Source organism: Leucopleurus acutus (genome assembly GCF_964270905.1).
Source record: "Leucopleurus acutus genome assembly, chromosome: 6".
NCBI classification, from domain to species: Eukaryota; Metazoa; Chordata; class Mammalia; order Artiodactyla; family Delphinidae; genus Leucopleurus; species Leucopleurus acutus.
The window spans coordinates 81,402,668-81,418,676 of record NC_139149.1 but is presented as its reverse complement, the minus strand read 5'-3'; the positions used below and the strand labels follow the sequence as shown (position 1 = coordinate 81,418,676).

At 33.5% G+C, this 16,009-nt stretch overlaps 1 protein-coding gene across 1 annotated transcript in view; it reads left to right on the top strand.

Moving 5' to 3' along the window:
* Positions 1-16,009, top strand: part of BOLL (boule homolog, RNA binding protein) — a gene marked incomplete at both ends in the record, with an annotated part of 68,103 nt that overhangs the window by 13,972 nt on the left and 38,122 nt on the right. Inside the window, 3 exons of the mRNA XM_082841723.1 lie at positions 5,647-5,718; positions 10,228-10,275; positions 11,071-11,199. Coding sequence (XP_082697849.1) covers positions 5,647-5,718; positions 10,228-10,275; positions 11,071-11,199 — 249 coding nt within the window. The remainder of the gene's footprint in view (positions 1-5,646; positions 5,719-10,227; positions 10,276-11,070; positions 11,200-16,009) is intronic.

Below are 16,009 nucleotides of genomic sequence, written 5' to 3'. Positions count from 1 at the left end.
TTGAGATTAAACCATGTTGATCCTAGCATATCTAGTTCATTTATTTAAATTTTTTATAATATTCCATTGTATGAGTGTATATTCCCCTATTGATGGACATTGTAAGTTTTTTTCTACAATCAAGACTACATTGAGGAAACTATACTCAATATTTTGTAATAACCTATAAGGGAAAAGATTCAGAAAAAACAGTTATATATATATGCATAACTGAATCACTTTGCTGTACACCTGGAACTAACACAACATTGTAAATCAACTATACGTCAATAAAAAAATTTAGTAAGATGAAGTATTTTCAATGCAGTTTTGATATTGCATGTACTCTTTGTAAATTGCTTGTGATTTTTTAAAATTTAACCATCAAGGTCCTATTTTTTATTCTAATCAATTTACATGACAATGTAGAATCAAAACTTCATCATTTTATATATAAATTTTATACAGTATTATTTAATCTTTTTCATTCTTTCTGAGTTTAAAAGTTTTATAACTGAATCAATTAATTTTTTCATTTTACTTCATCACTTAAAATTTTGCCCCACTAGGGATCTGATAACTACTCAGATTTACTTTCTGCTAGTTATTCCATGATTTCATTTTACTTTATACTTAAGTCTTTAATCCGTTTGGAGCTTTCTTGGGGTACATTCTATGGTCATATTCCACAAGTTCAGAGAATCATGTGTGGAGTTTTGTTTTGTTTTTTTTTCTGAACAAAAATGGGCAGAAGACCTAAATAGACATTTCTCCAAAGCAGACATACAGATGGCCAAGAAGCACATGAAAGCTGCTCAACATCACTAATTATTAGAGAAATGCAAATCAAAAGTACAATGAGGTATCTATCACCTCACACCAGTTAGAATGGGTATCATCAGAAAATCTACAAACAGCAAATGCTGGAGAGGGTGTGGAGAAAACGGAACCCTCTTGCACTGTTGGTGGGAATGTAAATTGATACGGCCACTATGGAGAACAGTATGGAGGTTCCTTAAAAAAACTAAAAATAAAATTACCATATGATCCAGCAATCCTGCTACTGGGAATATACCCAGAGAAAACCATAATTCAAAAAGACACATGCACCCCAGTGTTCCTCGCAGCACTATTTAGCAACCTAAATGCCCATCAACCGACGAATGGATAAAGAAGATGTCGTACATATATACAATGGAATATTACTCAGCCATAAAAGGAACGAAATTGAGTCATTTGTTGAGACGTGGATGGATCTAGAGACTGTCATACAGAGTGAAGTAAGTCAGAAAGAGAAAAACAAATATTGTATATTAACGCATGTATGTGGAACCTAGAAAAATGGTACAGATGAACCGGTTTGCAGGGCAGAAGTTGAGACACAGATGTAGAGAACAAACATATGGACATCAAGGGGGGAAAGCCACGGGGGGGGTGGGGATGGTGGTGTGCTGAATTGGGCAATTGGGATTGACATGTATACACTGATGTGTATAAAATTGATGACTAATAAGAAAGTGCTGTATAAAAAAATAAAATTCAAAAATTTTTTTTAAAAAATGGGCAGAACCAACCCCTACTGATCTACATTTAGTCGGTCTGAGAGTGAAGAATATATATGTATGAATATAATTATATTGTTTATGATTATAATATATTGAATATACAAATATAATAAATACAATTATTTATTATAATACATTACCCCACTTAGAAAAGTTGCAAGTTGCATAACAGTAAATAAATAATAAACAGAGTATAAAATTTTTTTAAGCAGACTAAATTGAACATCTAGATTTTGTATGTATTGTGTGAGAGTTTGTCTAGGACAGTAATCTTCAAAGTTTTTTGCTTATATATCCTCTAAAATTTTTTTGAAAAATTATGAATACTCTCATTTTTAAGTTGAAATCTAAAATTTACCATAATTTTAAATAATTTAGACATATTATATATTGTAGGTTTGCTTTAGATATATATTTTATAAAAGTCTGTAGCTATAGGTTTCATTTAAGACTGGAAAATGCCCTACATGTAGTGATGGATGTTAACTAGACTCATTGTGGTTATCATTTCATTCTTTATATATATATATATATATATATATATATATATATATATAGTCATTATGTTATGCACCTGAAACTAGGATAATGTCGTATGTCAAATATCTCGCAATAAAAAAAAGAAAAAAAAAACAGAAAATGCCTGCTCTATAATTCAGTTAACAAAACTAGTCAACCAAATAAAATTAACCAATCAAATAAAACTTACTCTCTATTAGAAAATTCTGACTCTATTTTTTTTTCTGACTCTATTTTTAAGTTCAAATAAATGAATTAATATGTATCCCTGTGACCATCTTGTAATTTATTTTGTTCCCTGGATATGAAATAAGGTACCATCTTCCCCTTAATATTTCTTACACAAACTCTTTTTGCTTTGCTCTTTCCTGTTTCTGAAGGGCATTGCCTTTTTGAATTGTCTGTTTGTTTGATGCTCTGTTAATGTTTACATTCCAGAACAAAGCATTATAGCAAGATCCAGAATGAGTGAGAGTGTGCCTTTCATAGTGAAGCGGAAAAGTGTTGTAAAAGGGGAGTTTTGAAAAGAAGAATCCATTGTACACAGATACATTCACAGACAGATCAAATCAGAAAGGAGACCATATGAAATATCTGAAACTTAATACTCTTAAACCTATTCATGCTCATGCACCACTGGAAGATTTTTGTGTTCTCCGACATTGGTCTAGGCTATGACATACGTGTACAAGTAGAATTTCACCTTTATAGACTATACACATCTTTGACTAAATGTTCCCAGATATCTTTCTAAAGTGTACCAGTATAAAGGTTAGATAACAGTTTATGAGAGCTTCAATTTCTCCATAATCTGCCAGTCCTTTAATTTACTAGATTTTTGTATTTTTGCCAATATTATTATGAAATGGTATCTTGTTTTACCTTTCATTTGCCTAGTCAGTGGTAAGATTAAACATATTTTCATACATTTATTTGCCATTTCAGTTTCTTCTATGAGCTGCCTCTTCATTTGTTTTGCCCATTTTTTCTGCTGGGATTGTTATCTTTTTCTTGAGTTCATTATGAGTTCTATGGGTTGTAAATATGTTTTAATTTGTGGCTTGTCCATTAACTTTATGGTATTTTTTGTGATACACAAGTTTTTTGTTTTAATGTTGATAGATGTATTAATGTTTTATGGTTTCAGCTCTTAGTATTTTTTTTAAAAAAATACTATGCTGTTGCTGTTTTTCACATCTAGATTTTAAATCTGCAGTTTACATATTGACTAATCCATCCTCTTCCACTGTTTTGAAATGAATCCTCTGTCAAATGCTGAGTTTCTGTGTGTGGAGTCTCTTTCTGGGCTCTCTGTTATGTTCCATTGGTGTATTTGTTTGCCCTGCCCAATTCTGTTTTAATTCCTGTTGCTTTATAATAAGTCTTAAAATATGATAGGGCCATAGTCTTACTCGGTTCTTTAAGAGTCCCTCATCTATCCTTAAGTCTTTGCTTTTATAAATATAAATTTCATAATTCAGCTTGTTCAGCTCTGTGAAAAGCCTTAGTTTTTGTTAGAATTGCATTAAATATATAGATTAACTTGGGACATTTAGGCATAATACTGAATTTTCCCATTCATAAACATGATTTAGAGTTTCCATCCATCAATAAAATTTTCTTTCTCTGTAAAAAAAGTTTGGCATATCTTTTGTTTGATTTATTCTTAGGTACTCTGTAGTTCTTGTTGCTTTTATGAATGGTGTATTTTTTTAATCACACTTCCTAATAGATTGTGACTGGTGTGTAGTAATGCTTTTGATTTGTAAATGTTGATATTTTATCAGTAACCCTGCCAAACTCTCATATAGGCAATCATTTAGGACTCAGAATACTTCTGTTTCTTTCTGCTCTTCTGTTTCTCATTTTTTCTCATCAAGTTATTGACTGGCAATGTCTCTGCTACAGTATTTATATGACACTTCTTAAAAAAAGAAATAAGTTCAGTAACTCACTATTAAGCTTTATATGAGTATCTTCCAAAACCTACATATATATGTTAAGATACTCTTAACCTTAACCAAGGTTTCTCCACCTCAGCACTATTGACATTTTGGGCCAGATAACTGATTCTTTTTTGTGGGAGACTGTGCTGTACATTGCAGGGTTTTTAGCAGTATCCTAGCCTCCCTACATTTATGAAAACCAAAATATTACCAAATGTTTCCTGGGGCGGGGGGTGGGCAGCAGAGTCACACCTGGTTGAGAATTATTGCCCGAAGTCAATTAAGGAAGTTACTTTAAAAAAAAAAAAAAAAGGAAGTTACTTTTTATTCTGTTTACTAAGAGTTTTTATCATGAAAGGGTATTGAATTTTAACAATGCAATTTCTGTATCTGCTTAGATTATCATTTTTTTCCTCCTTTAATCTATTAATATAAATTACATTATTATTTTCTAATGTTAATCTGTGGTACAATTTTATTAGCACATGATAGTCTGAAAATTATGCAAAACTATGATACTTTTCTTCAGTTTTGGGGGAGAGGGGTGAACATTAAAACAAAACAATGCAAATTAGATCCCATGTTAGAAACTAAATTTTAATTGCTATCATTAAAGCCTATTTTACCTATTTTGTAATACAATTTGCCTGTTTTTCTAATGATCTGATTTTAAATAACCTATTTTGGGACTTCCCTGGTAGCACAGTGGTTATGAATCCGCCTGCCGATGCAGGGGACAGGGGTTCAAGCCGTGGTCTGGGAAGATACCACATGCCGCGGAGTATCTAAGCCCGTGCGCCACAACTACTGACCCCACGTGCCACACCTACTGAGGCCCACGTGCCTAGAGCCCATGCTCCACAACAAAGAGAAGCCACTGTAATGAGAAGCCCGCTCACCGCAGCGAAGAGTGGCCCCTGCCGGCCGCAACTAGAGAAAGCCCACGTGCAACAACGAAGACCCAACGCAGCCAAAAATAAATTTTTTAAATAATAATAAATAAATAAATAACCTATTTTGGGGTTTACTCCATTTGAATAATCAAGTGTTACATGTACTTTTTTAAGACGTAATAAATCACCTGTAAATTTATTGGATGACTATCTCATTTAAATATCAAAATGATAAAATAGAATTTAACAAATTCTTCAATAAATAATGTATTTGCTTTAATTAAATGTATAACAAAGGAATAGGATGTTGATTATTCATAAATAGTGGGAAATTAGTGGCAAAATCAGATATGATTATTCATTCAGTTCTAAATGCTATGTAAACATTATCTACTGCTGGTCTCCACAATGGAAATAGGCAGTGTCACCTTAAGTCCAGCTGCCCTTTTTCCTCTAAACATTCTCTTAGAACTATATTTTCATAATATTTGGACTAAAAGCAACTTTTCTGGTGGTTGTTTTAGCATTACTATGGAAATGAAAACATGGAAGTAGAAATACTGTGATAATTTCAACAGACTTAAAGTGGAGTTGTAATAATATCAATAAGAGGTGGAAAAATGGCATTTCCAATCATAAACCATAAGTTGACTGGGTTTAGGTAACAATGTGAGATAAATTTCATTATAAACTATTTTAAAGAATCTTGCCTAAAATAATTTTTCTTTTTCTTTCCTCTCATAGTCACGTTCTATATCTAGTTCCACTGTGATGGTAGCTCAGCCCGTTTATCAGCAACCTGCAAATCACTACCAGGTAAACATTAAATTACAGTGAAGATCTTTGATACTTTCAGTCCTTTTTGAGTAAGTTTCATTTTAATCTTTCTCATGCAAATACTCTCGTAATTAAAAAGAGGTAGTTAAGCCTTGATAACAGTGGCATTCTTCTTTTTTGATGAGGGATCTAAACAATGTCATACAAGAAGATGGACTGTTTACTTCCTTTTATCAAATGTAATGAGGTCAGTTTTGCTCCCCTGGTTAGCATAGAAATAATTCCCAAAGTAAGATAAAGATGTTGGACCACAAGCTGATATTTGTTTAATGCTACTGTGACCATTATGTCAGTTTAATAAGTATATATTAGAATAAGTAATATATTATGGTTTATATTATGACAGTCCCTTTTAGTTAACCAACACTCTTTTCATTAATTCTTGTGGGAGACTGAGGGTAAGTGAACTCTAATGCCAGACCATTTTGGTGTTTTGTAGATAAAGTGTAATTGGAACACAGCCATATTTGTTTACATATTGTCTGTGGCTGCTTTTGTGCTGCAGTGGCAGAGTTGAGTAGTTGCAACAGAGGTATAGGGCCTGCAAAGCCTAAAATATTTACCCTCTGGCCCTTTACAGAAAACGTTTGCCAACTTCTTGTCTGTAGCATTCTCAAATAATATTGCATTCCTTTATACCTTTGAACTAGTGGAAGAGACTTTATTTCTGGGGGGGGGGGGGGGTTCATTTTAGACTTTTAAAATAGACCCACATGAAATGTTATGGTTACTGGAATTATTTTTAGTGTTAGACTAGGTTTTGGGGAGGTCACTTATTTTTAAATTCTGTTACTATGCTAAATATAAAATTATCTAAAGTGTTTCATTCACTTAGTAAAAATGAAAGTAACTTAATGGCATTTATTTAAAGTATATATGGAGGGACTTCCCTGGTGGTGCAGTGGTTGAGAATCTGCCTGCCAATTCAGGGGATACGGGTTCGATCCCTGGTCTGGGAACATCCCACATGCCGCATAGCAACTAAGCCCAAGTGCCACAACTGCTGAGCCTGTGCTCCAGAGCCCACGCACCACAACTACTGAGCCTGCGTGCTGCAACTACTGAAGCCTGCACACCTAGAGCCTGTGCTCTGCAACCAGAAAAGTCACCGCAATGAGAAGCCCGCGCACTGCAATGAAGAGTAGCCCCCGCTTGCCGCAACGAGAGAAAACCCGGGTGCAGCAACAAAGGCCCAACGCAGCCAAAATTAAAAATAAATAAAGTATATATGTTGTGTGACTATTCCTAATTCAAACTTTTGAGAGGCCTCAAAGACAACATTAAGTACCAGGCCATTTAACATGACAAGCCAAAAGTTGTGAAACCAGTTTTGGGACCCTTAGCTTGTTGCCCACCTGGAGCATGTGAAAGGATGAGTTTAAAAAGGGAGATTGGTAATGAGAGCTTTTTTAACAAGAGAGTTGTTAGAGTGCTATGGCATTTCCCATTCTCCTCAACCAAGTGAAGGTGACTTCAGAGAATGACTAAGAGAGTTTAATATTTGTCCCCTGAAATTTGTGAGACAGTATCACTTAGGCGTGACCTCTCCTTAAAAAAAAGCCTGAAGAAGAAGCTGGAGTGGTCTTTGGAGGCAGAGCCAGAAGAGAAGGGCTACGGTAGGAATGTGCTACACGTCTCACAGCAAGCAAAGGTTTATGTTTCCCAAGAGCAAGATACGAACCTCACAGAAGAGACTCTTTCCAAAAAACTTTAAGGTGACCCCAGGAGAGAAAAATATCTGTGTGAAGTGGAGTCCTAGAATCAAGGTCTAGATTTGCAGTCAGAAGTTCTCAGCAGGGAGATCACCAAAGGAACAAAGTACCTAACCAGAGTGTCAGCATTTGCAATCTGCCACACGCCAAACAGTGATCTATCCTAATTTTTATCCAGGAGCAAGGAAAAACAGCTCAACACAGTGGTTTTTATTTGTTTGTTTGTTTTACCCTTTTCAGTTTATTTTTGTTGAAATATAGTTGATTTACAATATTATATTAGCTTCAGGTGTACAACATAGTGAGTCAAATTTTTTACAGATTATACTCCATTTATAGTTATTATAAAATACTGGCTATATTCCCTGTACTGTACAATATATCCTTATAGCTTATTTATTTTATACATAGTAGTTTGTACCTTTTAACCCCCTACCTTTATTTTGCCCCTCCCCCTGTCCCTCTCACCACTGGTAACCACTAGCTTCAACACAATGCTTTTAAAGTGCCAGGGATGAGAAAGACTAAAGTTGCTTTCTTTCTGCTTGCGCCTTGTGGAGACTAGCTCCTCCTTCATTAATTGATTACATATATACATACATGACATAGATGTATTCTGAATAGAACTCTGATACAATTTAATTTTATACTTTGGCTCTGGTTTTCCACTTGACACAAATTATAAAATTGGAAGTATATTACCTAGATATACTCGGGAAAGATTTTTGTACCAATTTGTAACATAGTATTTTGCAATGTAAGAAATAATTTCACTTCACATATTTCTTTACAGTTATATATTTATTCATCATCATTCTGCCCTAAAAATTGCCACTCTGATAATATCTTCCCTTGCTCTTTCTTTCTACAAATTCTGAGATTGATAGTTTTATCAATTTTTGTTAGTCAATATAAGATAGGTAAATAGTGAGAACCTGCTGTATAGCACAGGGAACTCTGCTTCACTTCACTGTACAGGAGAAACTAACACAATATTGTAAAACAACTATACCCCAATAAAAATTTTTTAAATTTACAAAAAAATAATAAATAAGCAGCATCCTTTAGCAAGCAAAACAGAAATTTTTGTTAGCCAAATCAGATAATGCCTGGTTCAATCAGTATTTATCTCCTTTGTATTTTTTACTTCATAAGTAGATAGTGATTTTATTTATCTAACAAATCTACATATATGTCATTTTATTTCAGATTTTTTATTAAAATATTATCTTAAGAGATTATACATTATCCTGCCTTTTTTAATATGGTATACAGAACATAGACCTCACGTCATCTTGGTCATCATTATAACACAGTGAAATTGTGTGGTCAGCATGAAATTAACAGTTTAGATGGTAGATTCATGGGATCTTCTTTTTTTCTGTTTTTTTACTTTAATAATTAAAAAAAGCCTCTTTAAATGTGGAGAATAAGTTAAAAGTAAAACATTTATTATTAAGGAATAATACAACTAATTTAAGAAATAATAAGTCTATGTTCTATATTATCATCTTACAATAAGTACCTTAAGTACTTTAAGTACTTACAATAAGTAAGTACCTTAAGTACCTTAAGTACCTTAAGTACTTACAATAAGTACCTTAAGTACCTTAAGACCCTCTTTTTTTTAAATAACAGCTTTATTTAGATATAATTCACATACCATACAATTTATCGTTTCAAAGTGTACAACAGAGTGGTTTTTACTAAATTCACAGAGCTATGCAACCATACCACCAAAAAAAAAAGCTTACCCATTTGTAGGCATTCCCCCTACCCCTCCTCCCAGTCCTAGGCAACCAGTAATATACTTTCTGTCTTTATAGATTTGCCTGTTCTGGACATTATTTGGATATATACCGCATTTTGTGTATCCGTCTTACGTTGATGGACATTTGGGTTGTTTCCACTTTTCAGCTTTTACAAATAATGCTGCTATGAACATTCATGTACAGATTTTTGTGTGGACATACGTTTTCATTTCTCTAAGGTCTTATACCTAGGAGTAGAATTGCTGAGTCATATGGTATCTCTGTGTTTAACCTTTTAAGGAAGTGTCATACTTTCCAAAGGCTGCACCATTTTACACTCCCACCAGCAGTTTATGAGGGTTCTAATTTCTCCACATCCTTGCCAACACTTATTATCTACCTTTTTGATTATAGCCCTCCTTGTGTATGTGAAGTGATATCACAGTGTAGTTTTGATTTCCACAGCCCAAGGCTAATGCTGTTGAATATCTTTTATATGCTTATTGGCCATTCTTGTATATCTTCTTTGAGAAAATGTCTATTCATATCCTTTACCAGTTTTTATATTGGGTTACTTACCTTTTACTATTGAGTTATAAGGGTTCTTTGTATATTGTAGATATAAGTTTCTTATCAGATTCTTATAATCTTATAAGTTTCTTATAATTTGTAAATATTTTCTCCAATATTGTGGGTTTATTTTCACCTCCTTGATGGTGTCTTCTGAAGCACAAAAGTCTTTCAGGTTGATGAAATCCAGTTTACCCTTTTTTTCTTTTGTTGCTTGTGCTTTTGAGGTCATAATTTTTCTAATTACCTGGTTCAAAGTCACAAAGATTTGCACCTATGTTTTCTTATAAGAGTTTTATAGTTTTAGCTCTTACATTTAGACCTTTGTTCCATTTTGAGTTAATTTTTGTATATGTTTTGAGGTGTAGGGGTCCAGCTTCATACTATCGCATGTTGATATTCAGTTTAAACCCTTGTTTATAATCTGGGTGGGTGTTTTTTTTTTTTCATTTTAGGCCCCTGCACAGTGTCTACCAGGTCAGTGGCAGTGGGGTGTTCCTCAGGTAAATATTAATTTTTTTCCTTGTTTTTGTGAAGACTGCCTGAACATTTAAGTCAGGAGAACTAGATTTGAGACCTTCCTCTTGTATTTATTAACCGTGATACCTTTGGCAATTCATTTAATCACTTTATTTCTCAGCTTCCTCATTTGCAAAGTGGAAGTAATGATACTATATTGTTGAAAGTTTTCTCACATGATTTTTGTGATGGTCAAATGAGATCATGTAAGTGAAAGCATTTTATAAATAAGTGAGCGCTATGTAAATGGAAATGAAAATTTACTTCTTTTTACTATTAGTATTATTAGAAAATTTAGCATTTTTCTAGCTTTACTTCAGATTTTGCTTGTTTTATTTATGCTCCTAAATAAGTATTCCATCTCCCAACTTTTGATAACAAATAGTGTACCATCAAAAAGATTGTTTAATGATACGTCCCACTTCCATGGGAAGTCGGAAAGCCGAGAATAGACGTTTATGACAATTTAAATACTATAGGTTATATTATTACAACCTTTAATTGTGATCTTAATGATTATCTTAATTTATATATAAGGTTCTAAAGTGCTAAGAAATTTTAGTACTTGTAAGTGATAAAGTTATTAATAACATCTACACAATTGGAATTTATAACAACCCAGAGTTCCTAGTTTGTTGCTAAGATACTTCTGTTCTGTCCCTGAAAAACAACTTTAGGAAAATGTGAAACCAATATTTCTCTTGTGTGTTGGGTAAGTCATTTGGTTTAATTGAAATAACCAATCCGATTTTAATTAGAAGTATGATTTTGTGTTTTAGTCTCCTGCCTCTTCTGCTCCATTCTTACACCTACAACCTTCTGAGGTTATTTATCAACCAGTGGAAATTGCACAGGATGGTGGATATGTTCCTCCTCCGCTGTCTCTGATGGAAGCTTCAGTTCCAGAGGTATGTGTTAGTCTCAAAGTAAGTTATCTATAACCACTTCCTCTTAACACTTATTTATTTTTCTTTTCTAAAGATATTTATTCAAGACCCTCATTGAAGTTGAACATCTTATGTTTTCTTTGATTTATTCACATCTCTTCCCCTTTTTTATATCTAAGAACGCTTCATCTTAGACTTCTTCACTAACTAATGCTGAACCATTTCTCAAATCTGTTCACTCTACTAGGCTATTTCCTGACTCAGTCCCCTTGAAAGAGTAAGATAAATGCTTCTCCTTCTGGTTTGCCTGTCAATCTGTATTGTTACTAACAGTCTGTCAATTAAAAGTGTATAAAAATGAAGTCAAAGAAGAAAATAATCTTTAAAAAATTCTTCCTTCAAAAATGTAAATCAAATTTATTTTATAACTATAAACTGTAAATATTATCTTCCATGTGTTTAAATTATATTTGCAAACCATTACTAATAACCTCATCATCTATATGCCAGAAACTGTACATGGCATGTTTTAAATATGTTGTGAAAGATTGGGTACCTGTTGGGTAATCTATTAATACCCACGTCCCAATTTGAGTGTATTTTTGTAATTATTATTATTATTGCTAAGGTTTATAACATAATTTTTCTGGAACAATAATTTCCACAATTTTGGATCTTAATGTTTACTATCAATACTTTTACTATGATTTCTCCATTCTTCATCTCACCCTCCATTTATCACTTGGTTGACTGAATCTGCAAGCAGTCTTTGTTAAAGAAGGCTTATATGTGCTATATACTCTCTGAGTTTGTACATCCTTGTTTGTTCAACATGTTTGTTGTCTATAAGTCTGAAAGAAATTAAGACTAGCTATAAAATAGCTGCATCATACTTGTATAAGTTTGCTAAGGCTGCTGGAACAAAGTACATGAACTGGATGGCTTAAAAAATAGAAATGTATTTTCTCACAGTTCTGGAGCCTAGAAGTCCAAAATCAAGGTGTTGGAAGAATTGGTTCCATCTGAGGACTGTGAGGGAAGGATCTATTCCAGGCCTTTCTTCTTGGCTTGTAGATGACCACTGTCTCCCTGTGTCTTCACATTATCTTTCCTGTTTCTAGGTCCAAGTTTCCCATTTTTATAAGGATACCAGTCATACTGTATTAGTTTCCACCCTAATGACCATACTTTAATTTGCTCACCTCTGTAAAGACCCTTTCTCCAAATAAGGTCATACTCTGACATACTGGGGGTTAGGACTTCAACACATAAGTTTTAAGAGAGCACAATTCAACCCATAACAACACTTTTTTCTCTTAGAACTTCTAGTCTACTGTTTTCTGATGTTCAGTATAGCTGTAAAGAAGTTTGAAACCAGCCTGACTTTACCCCTTATACGTAATTTGCTTTTTCTTCCTGCGTGCCTGAAAAGTCTGTCTTAACTTGAAATCACTTCACCAGGATATGTCTTGGAATTTATCAGTCTTTATAATATTTTTCCTGGGACACAGTTTGCTCCTTTGATTCTTGGGCTAGTTTTTATTTCAGTTTCTTTTTTCCTGTTAGAACTTTGAAAAAAAAATTTTTATTCCAGTGTGTTTCTTCTTCTTCAGGAACACCATTTATGTATATGTTAGATCTCTTTTTTGTCTTTCATATCTGTCATCTCTGAGGTAATTTATCATAGTAGTTTTTAATGTTGTTTTATATGCTTTTTCAAGACAATTATGACTATATTTTTCATTGTGTTTAGTCTACTTTTTATTATGACTAATGAAGATTTCATCTCTATTTTATTTTTATCTTTTTTATCCCAAACTCTGATGCTTTGCTTACATCATTGCCTGTAAATGTTGTCTGTTGGCTTAAAATCTTTTTGGAGCTCTTTATAGAGATCATGTTATTATAATTTCTTTAAGAGCTAAAGAATTATATTTATCTGAACTTTTCTACTATTTTCTGGAGTGATTTCTCATCTTTTTCTTTTTTTCCCCCTTTTTGCTTTTCCCTTGATGGAGTTGGAGAGGATGAGAAGAGTCTTAGGTTGCTTCCTTTTCCTTCATATCTTTACATGTCTTTAAATGATGCCAGCTATTTTTTGAAATACAGGGTAGGAGAAGCATGCTGTTGTCTTAAACAGCCTACCACCAAGTCTGCTTATGTCTCCTGCTTGAGATGCTCTTCCCTCAGTTTTTAGCATTCTGGAGATCATTTGGCTCCTGGCAAAGTCTCTTTTTTTGTAGATTTTCTGTATGGGGGTGTAATAATTGTTACTTCACTTTCCACTTGCACCCTGCTTCACCTCCAGCAATGTTCCTCAGCTATAATGCAAGGTAGTAGACCACAAAATAGTGAAAACCTAATTTCTCCTTCAATTCTGCCTCCCCTGCTATTAAGTAAAATTGGATCTCTGTGAAGATCTTTCCTCCTTCTGCCTTGGCCTGACACACCCCTACACTTGAGACTCTAAAGAATCTTTGAATAGGCCTTTCATAACATTTACCTTCAGGGAAATTATAACCTTCCTCAGGCTTCAGAATTCTCCCTTATATTGGTCCAAATTGCATAGCATTTGGCAGACATTCTACATTGTGATTCAGGATCGTGGACACTTCCTCGTTTACTTGATGATGGCATTTTAAAAATCTATCTTTTGTTCTTTTTGTTGTTTTCTGGTTTTCAAGGAGGGGAACAGTGAGGTAAGAATGCTTTTACATTAGGTTTTTAGCCACAATCTACTTTGGCACTGAACCATATTCTTAATTCCTGACATCAGGTAACTTACCAGGTTATATTTCACTATTTAGTGGACTCTAATAAGACTTTTCTGGAAATATTGCTTCTATTAGCTTATAACTTATACCATTAATTTTATGATATTTCCATACAAAATGATATAAGCATATTTTTATTTTAATATTGTTTCTGGTAGAAGATATAAGTCTAATATATAACTTAATAAATAGGGTGGGGTGGTTTATATTTTAAGTGTTTTTTCCCTAAAATTAAAAAACACAGGGCTTGTTCTTATGAGTTTGATAGTTAGATTCCCTAAAATATAAAAATGAATTAACATTATTTCTCACTTATTTCAGTAGCTATTTCCCCCTTCACTCTTAGAATATAGTGCCTTCTACTTTGCAAAGTAAATAGAAACTACTTTGTGGAAACCAACTCAGCTTCCAGTCCCCAACATACAAACTTACCTGACTCATAACCCATCCTTAGCTTCTTATATTTTTTTAGTAACCTTTCTCGTCCAAGGTTATTTGTGCCTCTTTGTTCTGGATACTATAACTTCCCTCTTCCTCAGGGACCTCATTCCACTATTATCCTTCTTTTCTCATGTATTTTAAGACATTTTCTCTCCATTGGTTCATAGCTTCACCACTTACTAGTGTGTTTCTTTGAGTAATCACTTAACTCTTCACAGGGTTGGTTTTGTAATATCCACATTAATAACATAAAGACATCCGGAAAATCTATTTTGCAAGATTGATGCAAAGATTAGAGTTGTTGTATACAGAAAGTTCTTTGTATAGTGCCTAGCACCTGGTAGGAGATAATTACTATCCTTTGACACACCCCCACCAATGCCTTAATTCTCTTCTACCTTTCAAAGCTAAGCTTGAAAAATTACTCTACATCTAGTATTTCCACTGCCTCACTACCCATCCTCCCCTCACCTGCTGAAGTCTACTTCATTACCTTTCCACTGAAGCTGCCTTTGATAAAGTTCCTCAGTGATTCCCTAATTGCCAAATACTTTCCTTTCTTTTCAGTCTTTCTTGACCTGTCAGAGACATTGGACATACTCCTTGAAACTCCTCCTACCTTTGGTTTCCATGATACTGCTCTCTTGTGGCAATCCTTTTACCTCCTTTCATTTTCCTTTGTAAGCTGAATTTTTGCTCCCCGTGATTTCATATTCGATTCTACATTGTTTCACCCTACATACGCACTCTGATGTTATCATCCATACTCATCTCTCTAGCCCCAGCCTCACTTCTGAATTTTAGACCTGCACTCTCCAGTACAACAATAGCCATTACCACATGAGGCTATTGAGCACTTGAAACGTGTGGCTGGTCTGAATTGAGATGTGTTGTAAGTGCAAAATACACAGGAAGTTTTAATGACATAGTATGAAAAATGAATGTAAAATTTATCACTAATTTTATATTGAATACACTTTAGTATATTTTTAATATATTTATTTAAATAAAATATATTACTGGAAATTAATTTTACTTGTTTCTTTTTACTTTTCTAACATGGCTACTGGAAATTTTTCTTTCAGTTTTATTGAGATATAATTGACATACAGCACTGTGTAAGTTTAAGATGTACAGCATAATGATTTGATTCACATACATCATGAAATGATTATCACAAGTTTGGTGAACATCCATCATCTCATATAGATAGAAAATTAAAGAAATAGGAAAAAACTTGTGTGTGATGAGAACTCTTAGGATTTACTCTCAATAACTTTCCTATATAACGTACAGCAGTGTTAATTATATTTATCATGTTGTACATTACAGCCCTAGTACTTATTTACCTATAACTGGAAGTTTGTACCTTTTGACTGTCTTGATTTTAATTAACATGTAGTTCACATTATTTCTATTAGTGCTGCTTTAGAGCCACATCTACAATAGCTTTTGATTGACTGTATACCTCTACTAGACGTCCTACAAATATCTCAACTTTTATGTGTTACAAAACTAACTTCTTCTCTTTAACCCCCTCACAATAACATAAACATCAAACTTGCTTTTCTTATATTCCATATTTCACTGAATGGTGCCACCATCTGCTGGAAAAG